We start from the raw sequence: 17,846 nt of genomic DNA, 5'->3' as shown, positions 1-17,846 counted from the left end.
AGAAGGAAAGTTGCTACTCACCATATAGCAGAGATGCTGAGTAGCAATTGGCCCAACAAAAGGATTCACACAATTATACCTTTCGGCCATTAAGGCCTTTCTCTACTCACACACACACACACACACACACACACACACACACACACGAGCAAACACAACTTGCCCACAAGTCTGCAGTCTCAGAGACCTGAAACCACACTTTGAACAGCAGCAGATAGGAGTGGCGACTGGGTAGGGGTAAGGAGGAGGCTGGGGTGGGGAGGGGGAGGGGCAGTATGGTTGGAGTGGCGGTCAGTGAAGTGTTGCAGTTTAAACGGACGGTAGGGGAAGGGGGTAAGTAGTTGAAAGGAGAGAAATAAAAAGAAGAAATTAAAACACTGGATGTGGTGGTGAGGTGACAGCTGTGTAGTGCTGGAATGGGAACAGGGAGGGGGCTGGATGAATGAGGACAGTGACTAATGAAGGTTGAGGCCAGGAGGGTTACAGGAATGTAGGATGTATTGCAGGGAAAGTTCCCACCTGTGCAATTCAGTAAAACTGGTGTTGGTCGGAAGGATCCATATGGCACAGGCTGTGAAGCAGTCATTGAGATGAGGGATATCATGTTCAGCAGTGTGTTCAGCAACAGGGTGGTCCACTTGTTTTTTGGCCACAGTTTGTCGGTGGCCGTTCATGCAGAAAGACAGCTTGTTGGTTGTCATGCCTACACAGAATACAGCACAGTGGTTGCAGCTTAGCTTGTAAATCACAAGACTGTTTTCACAGGTAGCCCTGGCTTTGATGGCATAGGTGATGTTAATGAGCGACTGGAGTAGGTGGTGGTAGGAGGATGTATGGGACAGGTCTTGAATCTAGGTCTATTACAAGGATATGAGCCATGAGGTAAGGGATTGGGTGCAGGGGTTGTGTAAGGATGGATGAGTATATTGTGTAGGTTCGGTGGATGGCAGAATACCACGGTAGAAGGGGTGGGAAGGATAGTGGGTAGGACATTTCTCGTTTCAAGGCATGACGAGAGGTAATCGAAACCCTGGCAGAGAATGTAATTCAGTTGCTCCAGTCCTAGATGGTACTGAGTTATGAGGGGAATGCTCCTCTGTGGCCGGACTGTGGGACATTGGAAGGTGATAGGAGACTGGAAAGATAAGGCACGAGAGATTTGTTTTTGTACAAGGATGTGAATATAATTACGGTCAGTTAAGGCTTCAGTTAGACCCTCAGTATATTTAGAGAGGGACTGCTCGTCACTGCAGATGCGACGACCACGGGTGGCTAGACTGTATGGAAGGGACTTCTTGATATGGAATGGGTGGCAGCTGTCGAAGTGGAGATATTGCTGGTGGTTAGTAGGTTTGATATGAACGGAGGTAGCCATCTCTGAGGTAGAGGTCAACATCTAGGAAGGTGGCTTATTGGGTTGAGTAGGACCAGGTGAAGCAAATGGGGGAGAAGTTGTTGAGGTTCTGGAGGAATGTGAATAAGGTGTCCTCACCTTCAATCCAGATAGCAAAGATGTCATCAATGAATCTGAACCAGGTGAGGGTTTAGGATTCTTGGTTTTTAGGAAGGATTCCTCTAGATGGCCCATTAATAGGTTAGCATAGGATGGTGCCATGTGGGTCCCCATAGCCGTACCATGGATTTTTTTGTAGGTAATGCCTTCAAAGGAGAAGAAATCGTGGGTGAGGATATAGTTGGTCATGGAGACTAGGAAGGAGGTTGTTGGTTTGGAATCCATAGGGCATCTGGAAAGGTAGTGTTCTATAGCAGTAAGGCCATGAGCATTAGGAATGTTAGTGTACAGGGATGTGGCATCAATAGTGGCGAGCAGGGCACAGTATTGTAAAGGGGCAGGAACTCTGGAGAGTCAGTAGAGGTAATGGTTGGTAACTTTTATATAGGAGGATAGGTTCCGGGTAATAGGTTGAAGGTGTTGGAGATTATATAAAGTGTGGTGTCTATTGGGAACATAGGGCTGGAAGAGTAATGGAGGACTCTAAAGAGTTAAAGAAAGTACTGAGCAGCGAGTGTAAGGAGTGAAGTCGGATATTCATTTTTCTAAGAGGTATTCGTATTATAGGGTACATAAAGATGTATGCTAGGGCAATGGACTCTGAAGCCTACTCGGGAAGGATAAGGAAGGCACACCCAGCATTCATTGGTTGGAAAAGGGAAGGTAGGCAGACCCAAGAAAGGTTGACCTTTACTGTGCAGGCAGGGGGGAAGGGGACTGACCTGCACCACAGTATATTAGGAATTTGTTTAAAGGGGCATACCTACCAAAATGGAAGGAGGAAGTGCTTTCATAGTATAAACCTGTATGTGAGATATAGGTACAGTGCCTAAAGGAAAAGGACAGTATCGAGACAAACATCATACATGTTGTGACTCGCCGATCTTTCAAAGTGCCGCCGTGCAGTTACACACATCCTCTGCATGCGGCGCTGTCTGCCAGCCATGCAGCAGCCGTGCCACCTAAGCGGCCAGCCAACCAGCGGCCTCTAGACTTGGACTCAGTGCTGATTTGACTGTTACCGTGTACACATGTCTTACTTTGTTTACTTGATCTGTGACTTACATTATTGTGTCGTCCTTGAAATATATTTGTTCAACTTAATGTTATAACAATACATTTTGTGGAGATTACTCTGGTAAGTTTGAATTCTCATTTCCACTCACAGTGTGCAGTGCTCACCATATTGCGCAATGACCCTGGTAACAGTTAAACTACACCTGGACAACATGCCTGGCAAGAATACAAAATTGTACTGTGAGGTGTCAAGTGGCAGATCACGCCCTTTCATCTCCGTTGCATTTTGTTGGCCATTGTTCGAAGCCTTACATAATTTTTGTCACCCTGGAGTCCGGTCATCATTCAAGCTAGTATCTAAGCTATCCTTGTGGTCAGGGACAGATACTGCTATGACTGGACAAGAACTTGCCAGTGTTGCTAACTTTACAAAATCACCTTACAGGTTCATTCCCCAATCGAAAGGTTCCCGGATGCTGCTTCACATTTCACCGACATTCATCTTGATGTGGTGCACCTGCTAGGGGACTTAGTTGATGCCAGCCTACTGACAGAAACGGATGATCAACGAGTTTCTTTGCAAGTTACAGGAACATGTAAACTGCATTAAACCTAAAAAGGCCTCCTGGCATGATTATCCAACAACTTTTGTGGACAACGAACATGACGGCTTTCCACACATGTTATGTACATAGTGCATCAAGTCATGACTAAAAACACACTGTACTGGAACTACCCATGTCACTACCCATGTCATGCATGTACACACACACACCCACACACACACACACACACACACACACACACACACACACAATGGTTGTTGTGAATGGAAAACAAGCCACCTGTCTTTTAACAGAGTGAAGCCTGCTTACATTTTCAAGAAGGCACCTATGTTGTGGTCGAGTGCTGCAAAGCAGGCACATACGACCCTGACCTCCAGCCCTGCTGCCACAACAAGTTGCTGCAGAACCTACATGCACCACCTACTCTGGACTACATATCCGCTTCCTGGCCTGGCTCAGAAAAGACGCTCCATGTTCTGCTTTCACCAAGGGGGCTACACATGTCAACTGCTATGGTCGCACGCATTACCTCCATTCGCACTGTCCAGAGATGCAGTAGTGATGTGGGTTGCATGACTGAGGAGACAGATGAATGGCTCAAATTGCCAAGTTTGTATCTGCTGTTTGGAGCACTGTGTTAATGTTTATTACTTACACCTTGAAGTTTAACTCATTTACCTTATATTTATTCTGTTCTCTACTTGCTTACATTAGCACATCACCTATAGCATCTGATTCTTTCCCTTCTGTTATTTTGCATTTTTAAAAGTGTTGAAGTTTATTCTCAGCATGTGATTGAGCACTTATTAAGTACGGGTAGCACAACACAATTTATTATTCCTGTCACGAGAATATCAGTGTAAACTCTAGGACCGGAGGAGGGGGGGGGGGGGGGGGGGGGGGGAATAATAAGTCATTTGGCTGTAAATAGCAGCATGAGTCCCAACAACAGTTCACTGCCATACTGGTGTCCATGCAGTGAATACACATAACAGCAAAACTCGCAGCACTTTAAGATGACACCTAGGTCAGTTGTCAAAATATTGTGCAGAAAATTTAAACAACTTGCTGTACCACCTGGAAACTTGTTGATAACAAGGATGAACTTAATGAAGTGCAATGAGCTGAAATGGTGAGTGAAATCCATTTAGAAACACTAAACCTGTAACATTATGAATGCACGGGTATGCATAAAAATCTAAGGCAGACAACAATTCTTAATCAAATCTCCTGCTTATCAACAGTCATCTAAAGCAACTGAGCTTTTCTAGCTTATCTGCAGGACCAGCCCAAACTTTCAGTTTCACTATCACTTGTTATCCCTATGGCAGTGGAAGACCTAGTTCTACATGTCCATTACACGGCTTGTCCTATTCCCAATAGGAGAATTTCTGACTCTTTATTCCCAAAAATTGGGTAAAAACAGAAACAACACTGAATTTTAGGGTTAGACTTAAGAGTTTGGATGGCCCATTTGGTTGAGGTGACAACTTGCAATAAGCAGGAGAACTATCATGGTCTGGTGTAAATGTTCCTTTCTCGTGACACACTATGTGAACATATTCAGAGAAGGTTCTAAACTTATCATTTCCAATGGCTGTTCAGTAGAACTTTTCTCACTATCTGAAATGTAATGACGTGGAGCATACACTTGTTCTCTCCGTCTCCTACAGTAAATAAAAGCTAATTTTCGTTCTTACTGCAATTCACTTTCAGTAAGCAATTATCTGGTAGATATCAAACTTACTTCACAACCTATGTTACTCTGGGTCTTATTATTCACAGAGTTTTTATGTTTACATGATTATAATGGTGTAGTTAGTTTTGTTGACAAATTTTTATTTTACAGGAGTATCATGCACCTTATTTAAGTAGACCCTTACAGATGAATCTCTGTTGAAACATTGACCTTTATTGATTTGAGGTACTATGTTTCCTGACATACAAATGTATCCAGGCTTACCTAAGATATTGTATGTAACTGGCACACAGTGTTTCAGGATACAAACCACACCTGTCACTGAGTGAACTGCCCTATGTTTGGCTTAGTACAAGTCTTTGTAGTATCTCTTCCTAAAGTTAACTTAGTGCCTGACAAAAAATGTGAAGCAATCTGGAGACATGATCAGATGACAATGTAATTCATACACGTACACCCCACTGACAGAGATATACATTTACATTGATTAGAGTTAAAATGCTCTTTGACAGGAAGAACAGACACCAAAGTGCATTAGAGCTGCTCATGTTGAGTATTGTTACCAGGCCTGGTAAGGTGAGACACGTAAACAGCTTCAGTTGTTGAGTGATCACTGTGGAGGACATTGAGCATATTTACATGATAAAGCAATATCAGCACAGGGAGCGAAAGGCTATTGACAATTTGTACAGAAAACAGATGGCAGTTACAAGAGTCGAGGGGCATGAAAGGGAAGCAGTGGTTGGGAAGGGAGTGAGACAGGGTTGTAGCGTCTCCCTGATGTTATTCAATCTGTGTATTGAGCAAGCAATAAAGGAAACAAAAGAAAAATTCGGAGTAGGTGTTAAAATCCATGGAGAAGAAATAAAATCTTTGAGCTTCGCCGATGACATTGTAATTCTGTCAGAGACAGCAAAGGACTTGGAAGAGCAGTTGAACAGAATGAACAGTGTCTTGAAAGAAGGATATAAGATTAACTTCAATAAAAGCAACATGAGGATAATGGAATGTAGTTGAATTAAATCGGGTGATGCTGAAGGAATTAGATTAGGGAATGAGACACTTAAAGTAGTAAAGGAGTTTTACTATTTGGGGAGCAAAATAACTGATGATTGTAGAGAGGATATAAAATGTAGACTGGCAATGACAAGGTAAGCATTTCTGAAGAAGAGAAATTTGTTAACATCGAGTATAGATTTAAGTGTCAGGAAGTCATTTCTGAATGTATTTGTATGGAGTGTAGCCATGTATGGAAGTGAAACATGGACGATAAATAGTTTGGACAAGAAGAGATTAGAAGCTTTCAAAATGTGGTGCTATAGAAGAATGCTGAAGATTAGATGGGTAGATCACATAACTAATGAGGAGGTACTGAATAGAATTGGGGAGAAGAGGAGTTTGTGGCACAACTTGACTAGAAGAAGGGATTGGTTGGTAGGACATGTTCTGAGGCATCAAGGGATCACTAATTTCGCATTGGAGGGCAGCGTGGAGGGTAAAAATCGTAGAGGGAGACCAAGAGATGAATACACCCAGCAGATTCAGAAAGATGTAGGTTGCAGTAAGTACTGGGAGATGAAGAAGCTTGCACAGGATAGAGTAGCATGGAGAGCTGCATCAAACCAGTGTCAGGACTGAAGACCACAACAACATAAGTTTTGATTTGGACCATGATACAGAAAATAAAATACATAAATTCCAAGCAGTCTGTGGTACCATTAGTGGAATATTGGGCCATAAAGTACAAAAAGAAACCATCATGAAATTCTATAAAGTAATGGTGGTTCATATATTATCAAAGGGCTGCACAAGAAGAGATATGATTAGAAACAAAGATATTAGAACAGAATTAAATACATTTTCATCATGAATGAAAAAATTCAAAAATACCATGAAAATTGGGAACACCACCTCATAATAATACTGTTGTTGTTGTTGTTGTTGTCTTCAGTCTTGAGACTGGTTTGATGCAGCTCTCCATGCTACTCTATCCTGTGCAAGCTGCTTCATCTCCCAGTACCTACTGCAACCTACATCCTTCTGAATCTGCTTAGTGTACTCATCTCTCGTCTCCCTCTACGATTTTTACCCTCCACGCTGCCCTCCAACACTAAATTTGTGATCCCTTGATGCCTCAAAACATGTCCTACCAACCGATCCCTTCTTCTAGTCAAGTTGTGCCACAAACTTCTCTTCTCCCCAATCCTATTCAATACCTCCTCATTAGTTACGTGATCTATCCACCTTATCTTCAGTATTCTTCTGTAGCACCACATTTCGAAAGCTTCTATTCTCTTCTTGTCCAAACTAGTTATTGTCCATGTTTCACTTCCATACATGGCTACACTCCAAACAAATACTTTCAGAAACGACTTCCTGATACATAAATCTATATTTGATGTTAACAAATTTCTCTTCTTCAGAAACGCTTTCCTTGCCATTGCTAGTCTACATTTTATATCCTCTCTACTTCGACCATCATCAGTTATTTTACTTCCTAAATAGCAAAACTCCTTTACTACTTTAAGTGTCTCATTTCCTAATCTAATTCCCTCAGCATCACCTGATTTAATTTGACTACATTCCATTATCCTCGTTTTGCTTTTGTTGATGTTCATCTTATATCCTCCTTTCAAGACACTGTCCATTCCGTTCAACTGCTCTTCCAAGTCCTTTGCCGTCTCTGACAGAATTACAATGTCATCGGCGAACCTCAAAGTTTTTACTTCGTCTCCATGAATTTTAATACCTACTCCAAATTTTTCTTTTGTTTCCTTTACTGCTTGCTCAATATACAGATTGAATAACATCGGGGAGAGGCTACAACCCTGCCTCACTCCTTTCCCAACCACTGCTTCCCTTTCCTGCCCTTCGACTTTTATGACTGCCATCTGGTTTCTGTACAAATTGTAAATAGCCTTTCGCTCCCTGTATTTTACCCCTGCCACCTTTAGAATTTGAAAAAGAGTATTCCAGTCAACATTGTCCAAAGCTTTCTCTAAGTCTACAAATGCTACAAACGTAGGTTTGCCTTTTCTTAATCTTTCTTCTAAGATAAGTCGTAAGGTCAGTATTGCCTCATGTGTTCCAACATTTCGACGGAATCCAAACAGATCCTCCCCGAGGTCCGCATCTACCAGTTTTTCCATTCTTCTGTAAAGAATTCGCGTTAGTATTTTGCAGCTGTGACTTATTAAACTGATAGTTCGGTAATTTTCACATCTGTCAGCACCTGCTTTCTTTGGGATTGGAATTATTATATTCTTCTTGAAGTCTGAGGGTATTTCACCTGTCTCATACATCTTGCTCACCAGCTGGTAGAGTTTTGTCATGACTGGCTCTCCCAAGGCCGTCAGTAGTTCTAATGGAATGTTGTCTACTCCTGGGGCCTTGTTTCAACTCAGGTCTTTCAGTGCTCTGTCAAACTCTTCACGCAGTATCGTATCTCCCATTCCGTCTTCATCTACATCCTCTTCCATTTCCATAATATTGTGCTCAAGTATATCACCCTTGTATAAACCTTCTATATACTTCTTCCACCTTTCTGCCTTCCCTTCTTTGCTTAGAACTGGGTTGCCATCTGAGCTCTTGATATTCAACACGTGGTTCTCTTCTCTCCAAAGATCTCTTTAATTTTCCTGTAGGCAGTATCTATCTTACCCCTAGAGAGATAAGCTTCTACATCCTTACATTTGTCCTCTAGCCATCCCTGTTTAGCCATTTTGCACTTCCTGTCGATCTCATTTTTGAGACGTCTGCATTCCTTTTTGCCTGCTTCATTTACTGCATTTTTATATTTTCTCCTTTCATCAATTAAATTCAATATTTCTTCTGTTACCCAAGGATTTCTAGCAGCCCTCGTCTTTTTACCTACTTTATCCTCTGCTGCCTTCACTACTTCATCCCTCAGAGCTACCCATTCTTCTTCTACTGTATTTCTTTCCCCTATTCCTGTCAATTGACCCCTTATGCTCTCCCTGAAACTCTGTACAACCTCTGGTTCTTTCAGTTTATCCAGGTCCCATCTCCTTAATTTCCCACAGTTTTGCAGTTTCTTCAGTTTTAATCTACAGGTCATAACCAATAGATTGTGGTCCGAGTCCACATCTGCCCCTGGAAATGTCTTACAACTCAAAACCTGGTTCCTAAATCTCTGTCTTACCATTATATAATCTATTTGATACCTTTTAGTATCTCCAGGGTTCTTCCACGTATACAACCTTCTTTCATGATTCTTAAACCAAGTGTTAGCTATGATTAAGTTGTGCTCTGTGCAAAATTCTACTAGGCGGCTTCCTCTTTCATTTCTTAGCCCCAATCCATATTCACCTACTATGTTTCCTTCTCTCCCTTTTCCTACTGCCGAATTCCAGTCACCCATGACTATCAAATTTTCGTCTCCCTTCACTACCTGAATAATTTCTTTTATCTCATCATACATTTCTTCAATTTCTTCGTCATCTGCAGAGCTAGTTGGCATATAAACTTGTACTACTGTAGTAGGTGTGGGCTTCGTATCTATCTTGGCCACAATAATGCGTTCACTATGCTGTTTGAAGTAGCTTACCCGCATTCCTATTTTCCTATTCATTATTAAACCTACTCCTGCATTACCCCTATATGATTTTGTGTTTATAACCCTGTAATCACCTGACCAGAAGTCTTGTTCCTCCTGCCACCGAACTTCACTAATTCCCACTATATCTAACTTTAACCTATCCATTTCCCTTTTTAAATTTTCTAACCTACCTGCCCGATTAAGGGATCTGACATTCCACGCTCCGATCCGTAGAACGCCAGTTTTCTTTCTCCTGATAACGACATCCTCCTGAGTAGTCCCCGCCCGGAGATCCGAATGGGGGACTATTTTACCTCCGGAATATTTTACCCAAGAGGATGCCATCATCATTTAATCATGCAGTAAAGCTGCATGTCCTCGGGAAAAATTACGGCTGTAGTTTCCCCTTGCTTTCAGCCATTCACAGTACCAGCACAGCAAGGCCGTTTTGGTTAATGTTGCAAGGCCAGATCAGTCAATCATCCAGACTGTTGCCCCTGCAACTACTGAAAAGGCTGCTGCCCCTCTTCAGGAACCACACGTTTGTCTGGCCTCTCAACAGATACCCCTCCGTTGTGGTTGCACCTATGGTACGGCCATCTGTATCGCTGAGGCACGCAAGCCTCCCCACCAACGGCAAGGTCCATGGTTCATGGGGGGGGGGGGGGTAATAATACTAATACTAAGCCCTAGAATTCCTCAAAAGACCCTGAACCACAAGCCAAATGAGAAAAGAGGTTTTGCAAGACCTAGAAAAAGATTTTTTTGCGAGTTCAAAACAGACAACAGTCTAACTCTTGAAAGGAAGATGATGATAGCAGCAAAAGAGAAATGTTATTGAATTTATTTTTTATTTACAGCTTTGAACTTTGAAAATTATTGAGAAAAAAGGAAGGAAGATTGGGGTTTAATGCCCCACAGACAATGCAATTATTAGAGAAGAAAGAGAAGCTTGGATTGGAAAAGGAAATGAGCCATGCACCTTCAAAGGGAACATTCCAGCACATACAGAAAAGCACAAGAAAGCTAAATCTGCATCAGCAAAGGGAATCTGAACTGCCCCCTCACTTGGTGAAATTACAAAATTTCAGGAGTACCTGAAAAGTGAACCTTAGAATTCTTTAGGTATAAAAACTGTGCTGGTTGTTTGTTCTTTGTAAACAATTTATATTATTATTGATTATTATTTTTTACAATGTTTTGTGATTTAATTTTAACTTATCATTTGGCCAATGTGCCAGGAAAACAATTTACTGGTTGCAATAAACTTCTATTGGGAATTTGGCAGCTTCATTTTAAAACTAAAACCATTATTTACAGTTATGCAATTTAATGTACAAAACGATTTTATTCAAATTGACAATACTGGTCATGGAAGCCTTTGCACATAAATTTACTAGTTGTTTTAATACCAAATTCAGAGACAACTGTACCTGTAAACAAGTTGTGAATGGTAGTGGCAACATGCATTTAATCTTATTGGAAACATTAGTAGGCACAAGTGCTCTAAAGCTGGACATATTTAAAAATAAGATTGACAGAAAATGCTAACTGCCAAAGCAGGAACTGCTAGAGATGAAATAAAAAACTGTAGAAGCTGCATGATTATTGGAAAGATAGACCCCCCCATGAACCATGGACCTTGCCGTTGGTGGGGAGGCTTGCGTGCCTCAGCGATACAGATGGCCGTACCGTAGGTGCAACCACAACGGAGGGGTATCTGTTGAGAGGCCAGACAAACGTGTGGTTCCTGAAGAGGGGCAGCAGCCTTTTCAGTAGTTGCAGGGGCAACAGTCTGGATGATTGACTGATCTGGCCTTGCAACATTAACCAAAACGGCCTTGCTGTGCTGGTACTGCGAACGGCTGAAAGCAAGGGGAAACTACAGCCGTAATTTTTCCCGAGGACATGCAGCTTTACTGTATGATTAAATGATGATGGCATCCTCTTGGGTAAAATATTCCGGAGGTAAAATAGTCCCCCCGTTCGGATCTCCGGGCGGGGACTACTCAGGAGGATGTCGTTATCAGGAGAAAGAAAACTGGCGTTCTACGGATCGGAGCGTGGAATGTCAGATCCCTTAATCGGGCAGGTAGGTTAGAAAATTTAAAAAGGGAAATGGATAGGTTACAGTTAGATATAGTGGGAATTAGTGAAGTCCGGTGGCAGGAGGAACAAGACTTCTGGTCAGGTGACTACAGGGTTATAAACACAAAATCATATAGGGGTAATGCAGGAGTAGGTTTAATAATGAATAGGAAAATAGGAATGCGGGTAAGCTACTACAAACAGCATAGTGAACGCATTATTGTGGCCAAGATAGATACGAAGCCCACACCTACTACAGTAGTACAAGTTTATATGCCAACTAGCTCTGCAGATGATGAAGAAATTGAAGAAATGTATGATGAAATAAAAGAAAATATTCAGATAGTGAAGGGAGACGAAAATTTAATAGTAATGGGTGACTGGAATTCGAGTGTAGGAAAAGGGAGAGAAGGAAACATAGTAGGTGAATATGGATTGGGGCTAAGAAATGAAAGAGGAAGCCGCCTAGTAGAATTTTGCACAGAGCACACAACTTAATCATAGCTAACACTTGGTTTAAGAATCATGAAAGAAGGTTGTATACGTGGAAGAACCCTGGAGATACTAAAAGGTATCAGATAGATTATATAATGGTAAGACAGAGATTTAGGAACCAGGTTTTAAGTTTTAAGACATTTCCAGGGGCAGATGTGGACTCTGACCACAATCTATTGGTTATGACCTGTAGATTAAAACTGAAGAAACTGCAAAAATGTGAGAAATTAAAGAGATGGGACCTGGATAAACTGAAAGAACCAGAGGTTGTACAGAGTTTCAGAGAGAGCATAAGGGAACAATTGACAGGAATAGGGGAAAGAAATACAGTAGAAGAAGAATGGGTAGCTCTGAGGGATGTAGTAGTGAAGGCAGCAGAGGATAAAGTAGGTACAAAGACGAGGGCTGCTAGAAATCCTTGGGTAACAGAAGAAATATTGAATTTAATTGATGAAAGGAGAAAATATAAAAATGCAGTAAATGAAGCAGGCAAAAAGGAATGCAGACGTCTCAAAAATGAGATCGACAGGAAGTGCAAAATGGCTAAACAGGGATGGCTAGAGGACAAATGTAAGGATGTAGAAGCTTATCTCACTAGGGGTAAGAAAGATACTGCCTACAGGAAAATTAAAGAGACCTTTGGAGAGAAGAGAACCACGTGTATGAATATCAAGAGCTCAGATGGCAGCCCAGTTCTAAGCAAAGAAGGGAAGGCAGAAAGGTGGAAGGAGTATATAGAAGGTTTATACAAGGGCGATGTACTTGAGGACAATATTATGGAAATGGAAGAGGATGTAGATGAAGACGAAATGGGTGATACGATACTGCGTGAAGAGTTTGACAGAGCACTGAAAGACCTGAGTCGAAACAAGGCCCCAGGAGTAGACAACATTCCATTAGAACTACTGACGGCCTTGGGAGAGCCAGTCATGACAAAACTCTACCAGCTGGTGAGCAAGATGTATGAGACAGGCGAAATACCCTCAGACTTCAAGAAGAATATAATAATTCCAATCCCAAAGAAAGCAGGTGCTGACAGATGTGAAAATTACCGAACTATCAGTTTAATAAGCCATGGCTGCAAAATACTAACGCGAATTCTTTACAGACGAATGGAAAAACTGGTAGATGCAGACCTCGGGGAGGATCTGTTTGGATTCCGTCGAAATGTTGGAACACGTGAGGCAATACTGACCTTACGACTTATCTTAGAAGAAAGATTAAGAAAAGGCAAACCTATGTTTCTAGCATTTGTAGACTTAGAGAAAGCTTTTGACAATGTTGACTGGAATACTCTTTTTCAAATTCTAAAGGTGGCAGGGGTAAAATACAGGGAGCGAAAGGCTATTTATAATTTGTACAGAAACCAGATGGCAGTTATAAGAGTCGAGGGGCATGAAAGGGAAGCAGTGGTTGGGAAAGGAGTGAGACAGGGTTGTAGCCTCTCCCCAATGTTATTCAATCTGTATATTGAGCAAGCAGTAAAGGAAACAAAAGAAAAATTTGGAGTAGGTATTAAAATTCATGGAGACGAAGTAAAAACTTTGAGGTTCGCCGATGACATTGTAATTCTGTCAGAGACGGCAAAGGACTTGGAAGAGCAGTTGAACGGAATGGACAGTGTCTTGAAAGGAGGATATAAGATGAACATTAACAAAAGCAAAACGAGGATAATGGAATGTAGTCAAATTAAATCGGGTGATGCTGAGGGAATTAGATTAGGAAATGAGACACTTAAAGTAGTAAAGGAGTTTTGCTATTTAGGAAGTAAAATAACTGATGATGGTCGAAGTAGAGAGGATATAAAATGTAGACTGGCAATGGCAAGGAAAGCGTTTCTGAAGAAGAGAAATTTGTTAACATCAAATATAGATTTATGTATCAGGAAGTCGTTTCTGAAAGTATTTGTTTGGAGTGTAGCCATGTATGGAAGTGAAACATGGACAATAACTAGTTTGGACAAGAAGAGAATAGAAGCTTTCGAAATGTGGTGCTACAGAAGAATACTGAAGATAAGGTGGATAGATCACGTAACTAATGAGGAGGTATTGAATAGGATTGGGGAGAAGAGAAGTTTGTGGCACAACTTGACTAGAAGAAGGGATCGGTTGGTAGGACATGTTTTGAGGCATCAAGGGATCACAAATTTAGCATTGGAGGGCAGCGTGGAGGGTAAAAATCGTAGAGGGAGACCGAGAGATCAGTACACTAAGCAGATTCAGAAGGATGTAGGTTGCAGTAGGTACTGGGAGATGAAGCAGCTTGCACAGGATAGAGTAGCATGGAGAGCTGCATCAAACCAGTCTCAGGACTGAAGACAACAACAACAACAGATGCCACTTAAAGGAAAATTAAAGAAGCCTTAGGAGAAGTATTTGTATTAATTATCAAGGCGACAGCTGGAAAGCCAGTCTAATCTGAGAGGAGAATGATGAAAAATGGTAGGGAAGAAACTAACACAATAAGCTCTCAATATAAAATAATATTAGTCATGCTTTAAAAATGCACACTGGTCATTTTTGAGAGGTGGATCAATGTGACAGAGACACACAAAACACTCTGTGACTTAATGAAAAATGTACTCAACCCAATCCCACACAAGCCAGGACCTAACAGGTATGAATATTACCTAACAATCTATATTAAAAACAAAGATTCCAAGACTTACCAAGCGGGAAAGCGCCGGCAGACAGGCACATGAACAAAACACACACACAGAATTACGAGCTTTCGCAACTGGCAGTTGCTTCGTCAGGAAAGAGGGAGGGAGAGGGAAAAATGAAAGGATGTGGGTTTTAAGGGAGAGGGTAAGGAGTCATTCCAATCCCGGGAGCGGAAAGACTTCCCTTAGGGGAAAAAAAGGACAGGTGTACACTCGCACACATACACACACACATATCCATCCGCACATACACAGACACAGGACAGGTGTACACTCGCACACATACACACACACATATCCATCCGCACATACACAGACACAGGTGTCTGTGTATGTGCGGATGGATATGTGTGTGTGTATGTGTGCGAGTGTACACCTGTCCTTTTTTTCCCCTAAGGGAAGTCTTTCCGCTGCCGGGATTGGAATGACTCCTTACCCTCTCCCTTAAAACCCACATCCTTTCATTTTTCCCTCTCCCTCCCTCTTTCCTGACGAAGCAACTGCCAGTTGCGAAAGCTCGTAATTCTCTGTGTGTGTTTTGTTCATGTGCCTGTCTGCCGGCGCTTTCCCGCTTGGTTAGTCTTGGAATCTTTGTTTTTAATATATTTTTCCCATGTGGAAGTTTCTTTCTGTTTTATTTACCTAACAATCTGTTTAATGCACTGTAGTCCAAAATACTAACATGAATTACTTACAGAATAATGGAAATAAGCATATCAAAGAGATGATCAGTTACAGAGATGTAACAACATGAGAGAGAATATTTTCACCAAACAACTTATTTTATAAGATAGACTGAGGAATGGCTGACCTATATTTATAGCATTTGTAGATTTATTTATTTTTAAGATTCTGACAATGTTGATGGTAACAAACTTTTCGAAATTCCGAAGGTAAAACAGATAAATTGCATGAAACAGAAGATTATATACCACTTATACAGAAATCATACAGCAGTTGTAAGATTGAAAGGACTCAAAAGGGAGGCAGAAGTTGAGATGGTACTCAGACAGGGCTGTAGCCTACCACCAACGTTATTAAATCTGTACACTGAGCAAGCAGTAAAGGAACCCCAAGAGACATTTAGAAAGGATGTTGAAGTTCAAGGAGACGACATTACAGTTTTAAGTTCTGTTGATGCAATTTTGTCAGTGACTTCTAAGAACTCTGAAGATTAGTTAACCAGAATGTGTAGTGCCTTGAAAAAAAAGGTTACTAGATCAACACTGAGAAAATTTAAATATATAGGTAACTGTATGTAATTGACTTAAATTTGTTGCTGCTATGGGAATTAGATTCATAATATGTGATATCGGCAGAAGACATAAAGAGAATATAAAAAAGAAACACTTATAAAACTTAAAGGGTATATTAGTACAAAACAGACAATGCGAATGTGCCTTGCTTTTATGCAGAAGGTAACTGCACAGATCTCAGTCGGCACTGAGATTTCAATAAATTTGGAATAATATTTTCAATTGAAACTGTGAATGGGTCACACTGACACATAGGCCTATATTATTCTACAATTATTGATTTAAACATCATATTTCAATCATCAACTACAGACTGCACCAAAAGAAAATGAATAGACAAATTTAAACTGCACAAAAGACATGGTAATAATTTGTAGACACTGAGTTTAGGAAACACCCTCATTGCTCATCCATCAGGGTATTTCCTTGTTGGGATTTACAGACCATCATAAACAATACCACTAAAACCTTACACATTTTTATGATAAATTGCATAATACTAGGAACAGCAACCGCTTCCATTAGTTTCCATTTCCACATTTTCTCAAAATTAACATTAATATTTATGCTAGTTGTATGGCAACATTTACATAAAGTTCAGGCCCTAAAGTCAATGTAGCATGTACTAAGAGAACAATAATCAAGGAAAAAAGTGCATGTACACCATCACACTCATTAATATCACAGTGTTACACACTGAAAGTATTGCTGATTCAGCAACCCACTAAAATGAAGAAAATATGCTTTCTTATTAGAATGCTGATAGAAAATTTGCCTCTTAAAGATCACTTTATTACCTCTAGGGCAGCTGCATTCTGGAAGATGCATATAGGAAGTTTAACAACTTCCCACAATATAACACTTTTCGAGGGCTGCAAATGATGTCTTATAGTAAGGAAGAGAATATACGACCATCTGGAACGCGAGATAAACATTTAAACAACATTTTCATTCATGATTATGAAAAGTACGTTTCACATTATATACTTGCCCCAAGAACTGGACAACGTTATATGCGAAAAGATACGCTGTGCCTAGAGTTCCGGGCCCTTTACGCACGTTCGTTTGTGATTTCTTGGCCATTTCGCTGAGATATTCAAATACCACCCACTTGCTGCTCAGTCAACAAACAGGTATGCAAGAACCCAAGTGGGAAACTTGTTTAAAAGCTGACTGGCAATATTGTAATATGCTGCCAACACAAAACTGTATATTCAACCATCGAAATACTAGACCCAACACAAACAATAAACAGGTACAGGGTAATGAGTGCTAACTGGTATTTATTCTTTAAAGCGGTTTTCTATTATAACTGTAACACACAGCAATGTACGAATTCAAATCCAGTCGCCTTTTATAGACTCCGTAAGTCTGGGCGTCATAAACAAATATTGTACGATGCAAGCGGCTTTGCGCACGATGAAAATTCTCTGCATAAATTAGCCCTACATCTATTGCGAGATTGAAAGTGTCAGAATGAAACCCATAAAAATGCTATGCTTTAAAGCCATTATTACAACGGAAACCAAAACAGTATCTACAGGAAATGTCAACAGAATTGTACATTTACGACAGTGTGAATGATTGTTTATTTTCCTCAGGCTGACACTTATCAAACAAGTACAACCGAATCCGATATAGAGATAACATGTTTTTCTCTATATTAAATTATCAGCAAATATCTGTTAATTTTGCGAGTAATGTTGGCAAAATGCACACCGGCATTTCGAACCAAGATAATGCAATGAACTAGGTCCTGTGTGATCGATAGAGAAAAATCGATCTATGAATTTGTATAAATGAAAAATAATCAATTTTTGAAAATATAATGTAATTGGACAGATAAAAATCTACTTACCAAGCGCTGGCATGAAAGCACACATATAAAGGTATTTACATTTACAAGATTTTGGGGCCGCTGGCTCCTTCTTCAGGCAGAAGGGTTGAAGGGGAAGACAAAGGAGCGAAGGAAAAGAGCTGGTGAGGTTTAGA

General features: G+C 40.7%; 1 protein-coding gene across 1 annotated transcript in view; it reads right to left on the bottom strand.

The window, feature by feature from the left end:
- LOC126335171 (very-long-chain (3R)-3-hydroxyacyl-CoA dehydratase 2) overlaps positions 1-17,609 on the bottom strand; it is a 72,610-nt gene extending 55,001 nt beyond the window's left edge. Inside the window, exons 1-2 of the mRNA XM_049998153.1 lie at positions 16,846-17,609; positions 16,652-16,769 (exon numbers count right to left, since the gene is read on the bottom strand). Coding sequence (XP_049854110.1) covers positions 16,652-16,769; positions 16,846-16,937 — 210 coding nt within the window. The 5' untranslated portion in view covers positions 16,938-17,609. The remainder of the gene's footprint in view (positions 1-16,651; positions 16,770-16,845) is intronic.
- Positions 17,610-17,846: the final 237 nt, after the last annotated feature.

Source organism: Schistocerca gregaria, chromosome 2, assembly GCF_023897955.1.
Source record: "Schistocerca gregaria isolate iqSchGreg1 chromosome 2, iqSchGreg1.2, whole genome shotgun sequence".
Lineage (NCBI taxonomy): Eukaryota > Metazoa > Arthropoda > Insecta > Orthoptera > Acrididae > Schistocerca > Schistocerca gregaria.
Note: the sequence above shows the minus strand (reverse complement) of the source record. Positions and strands in the feature narration are given on the sequence as shown.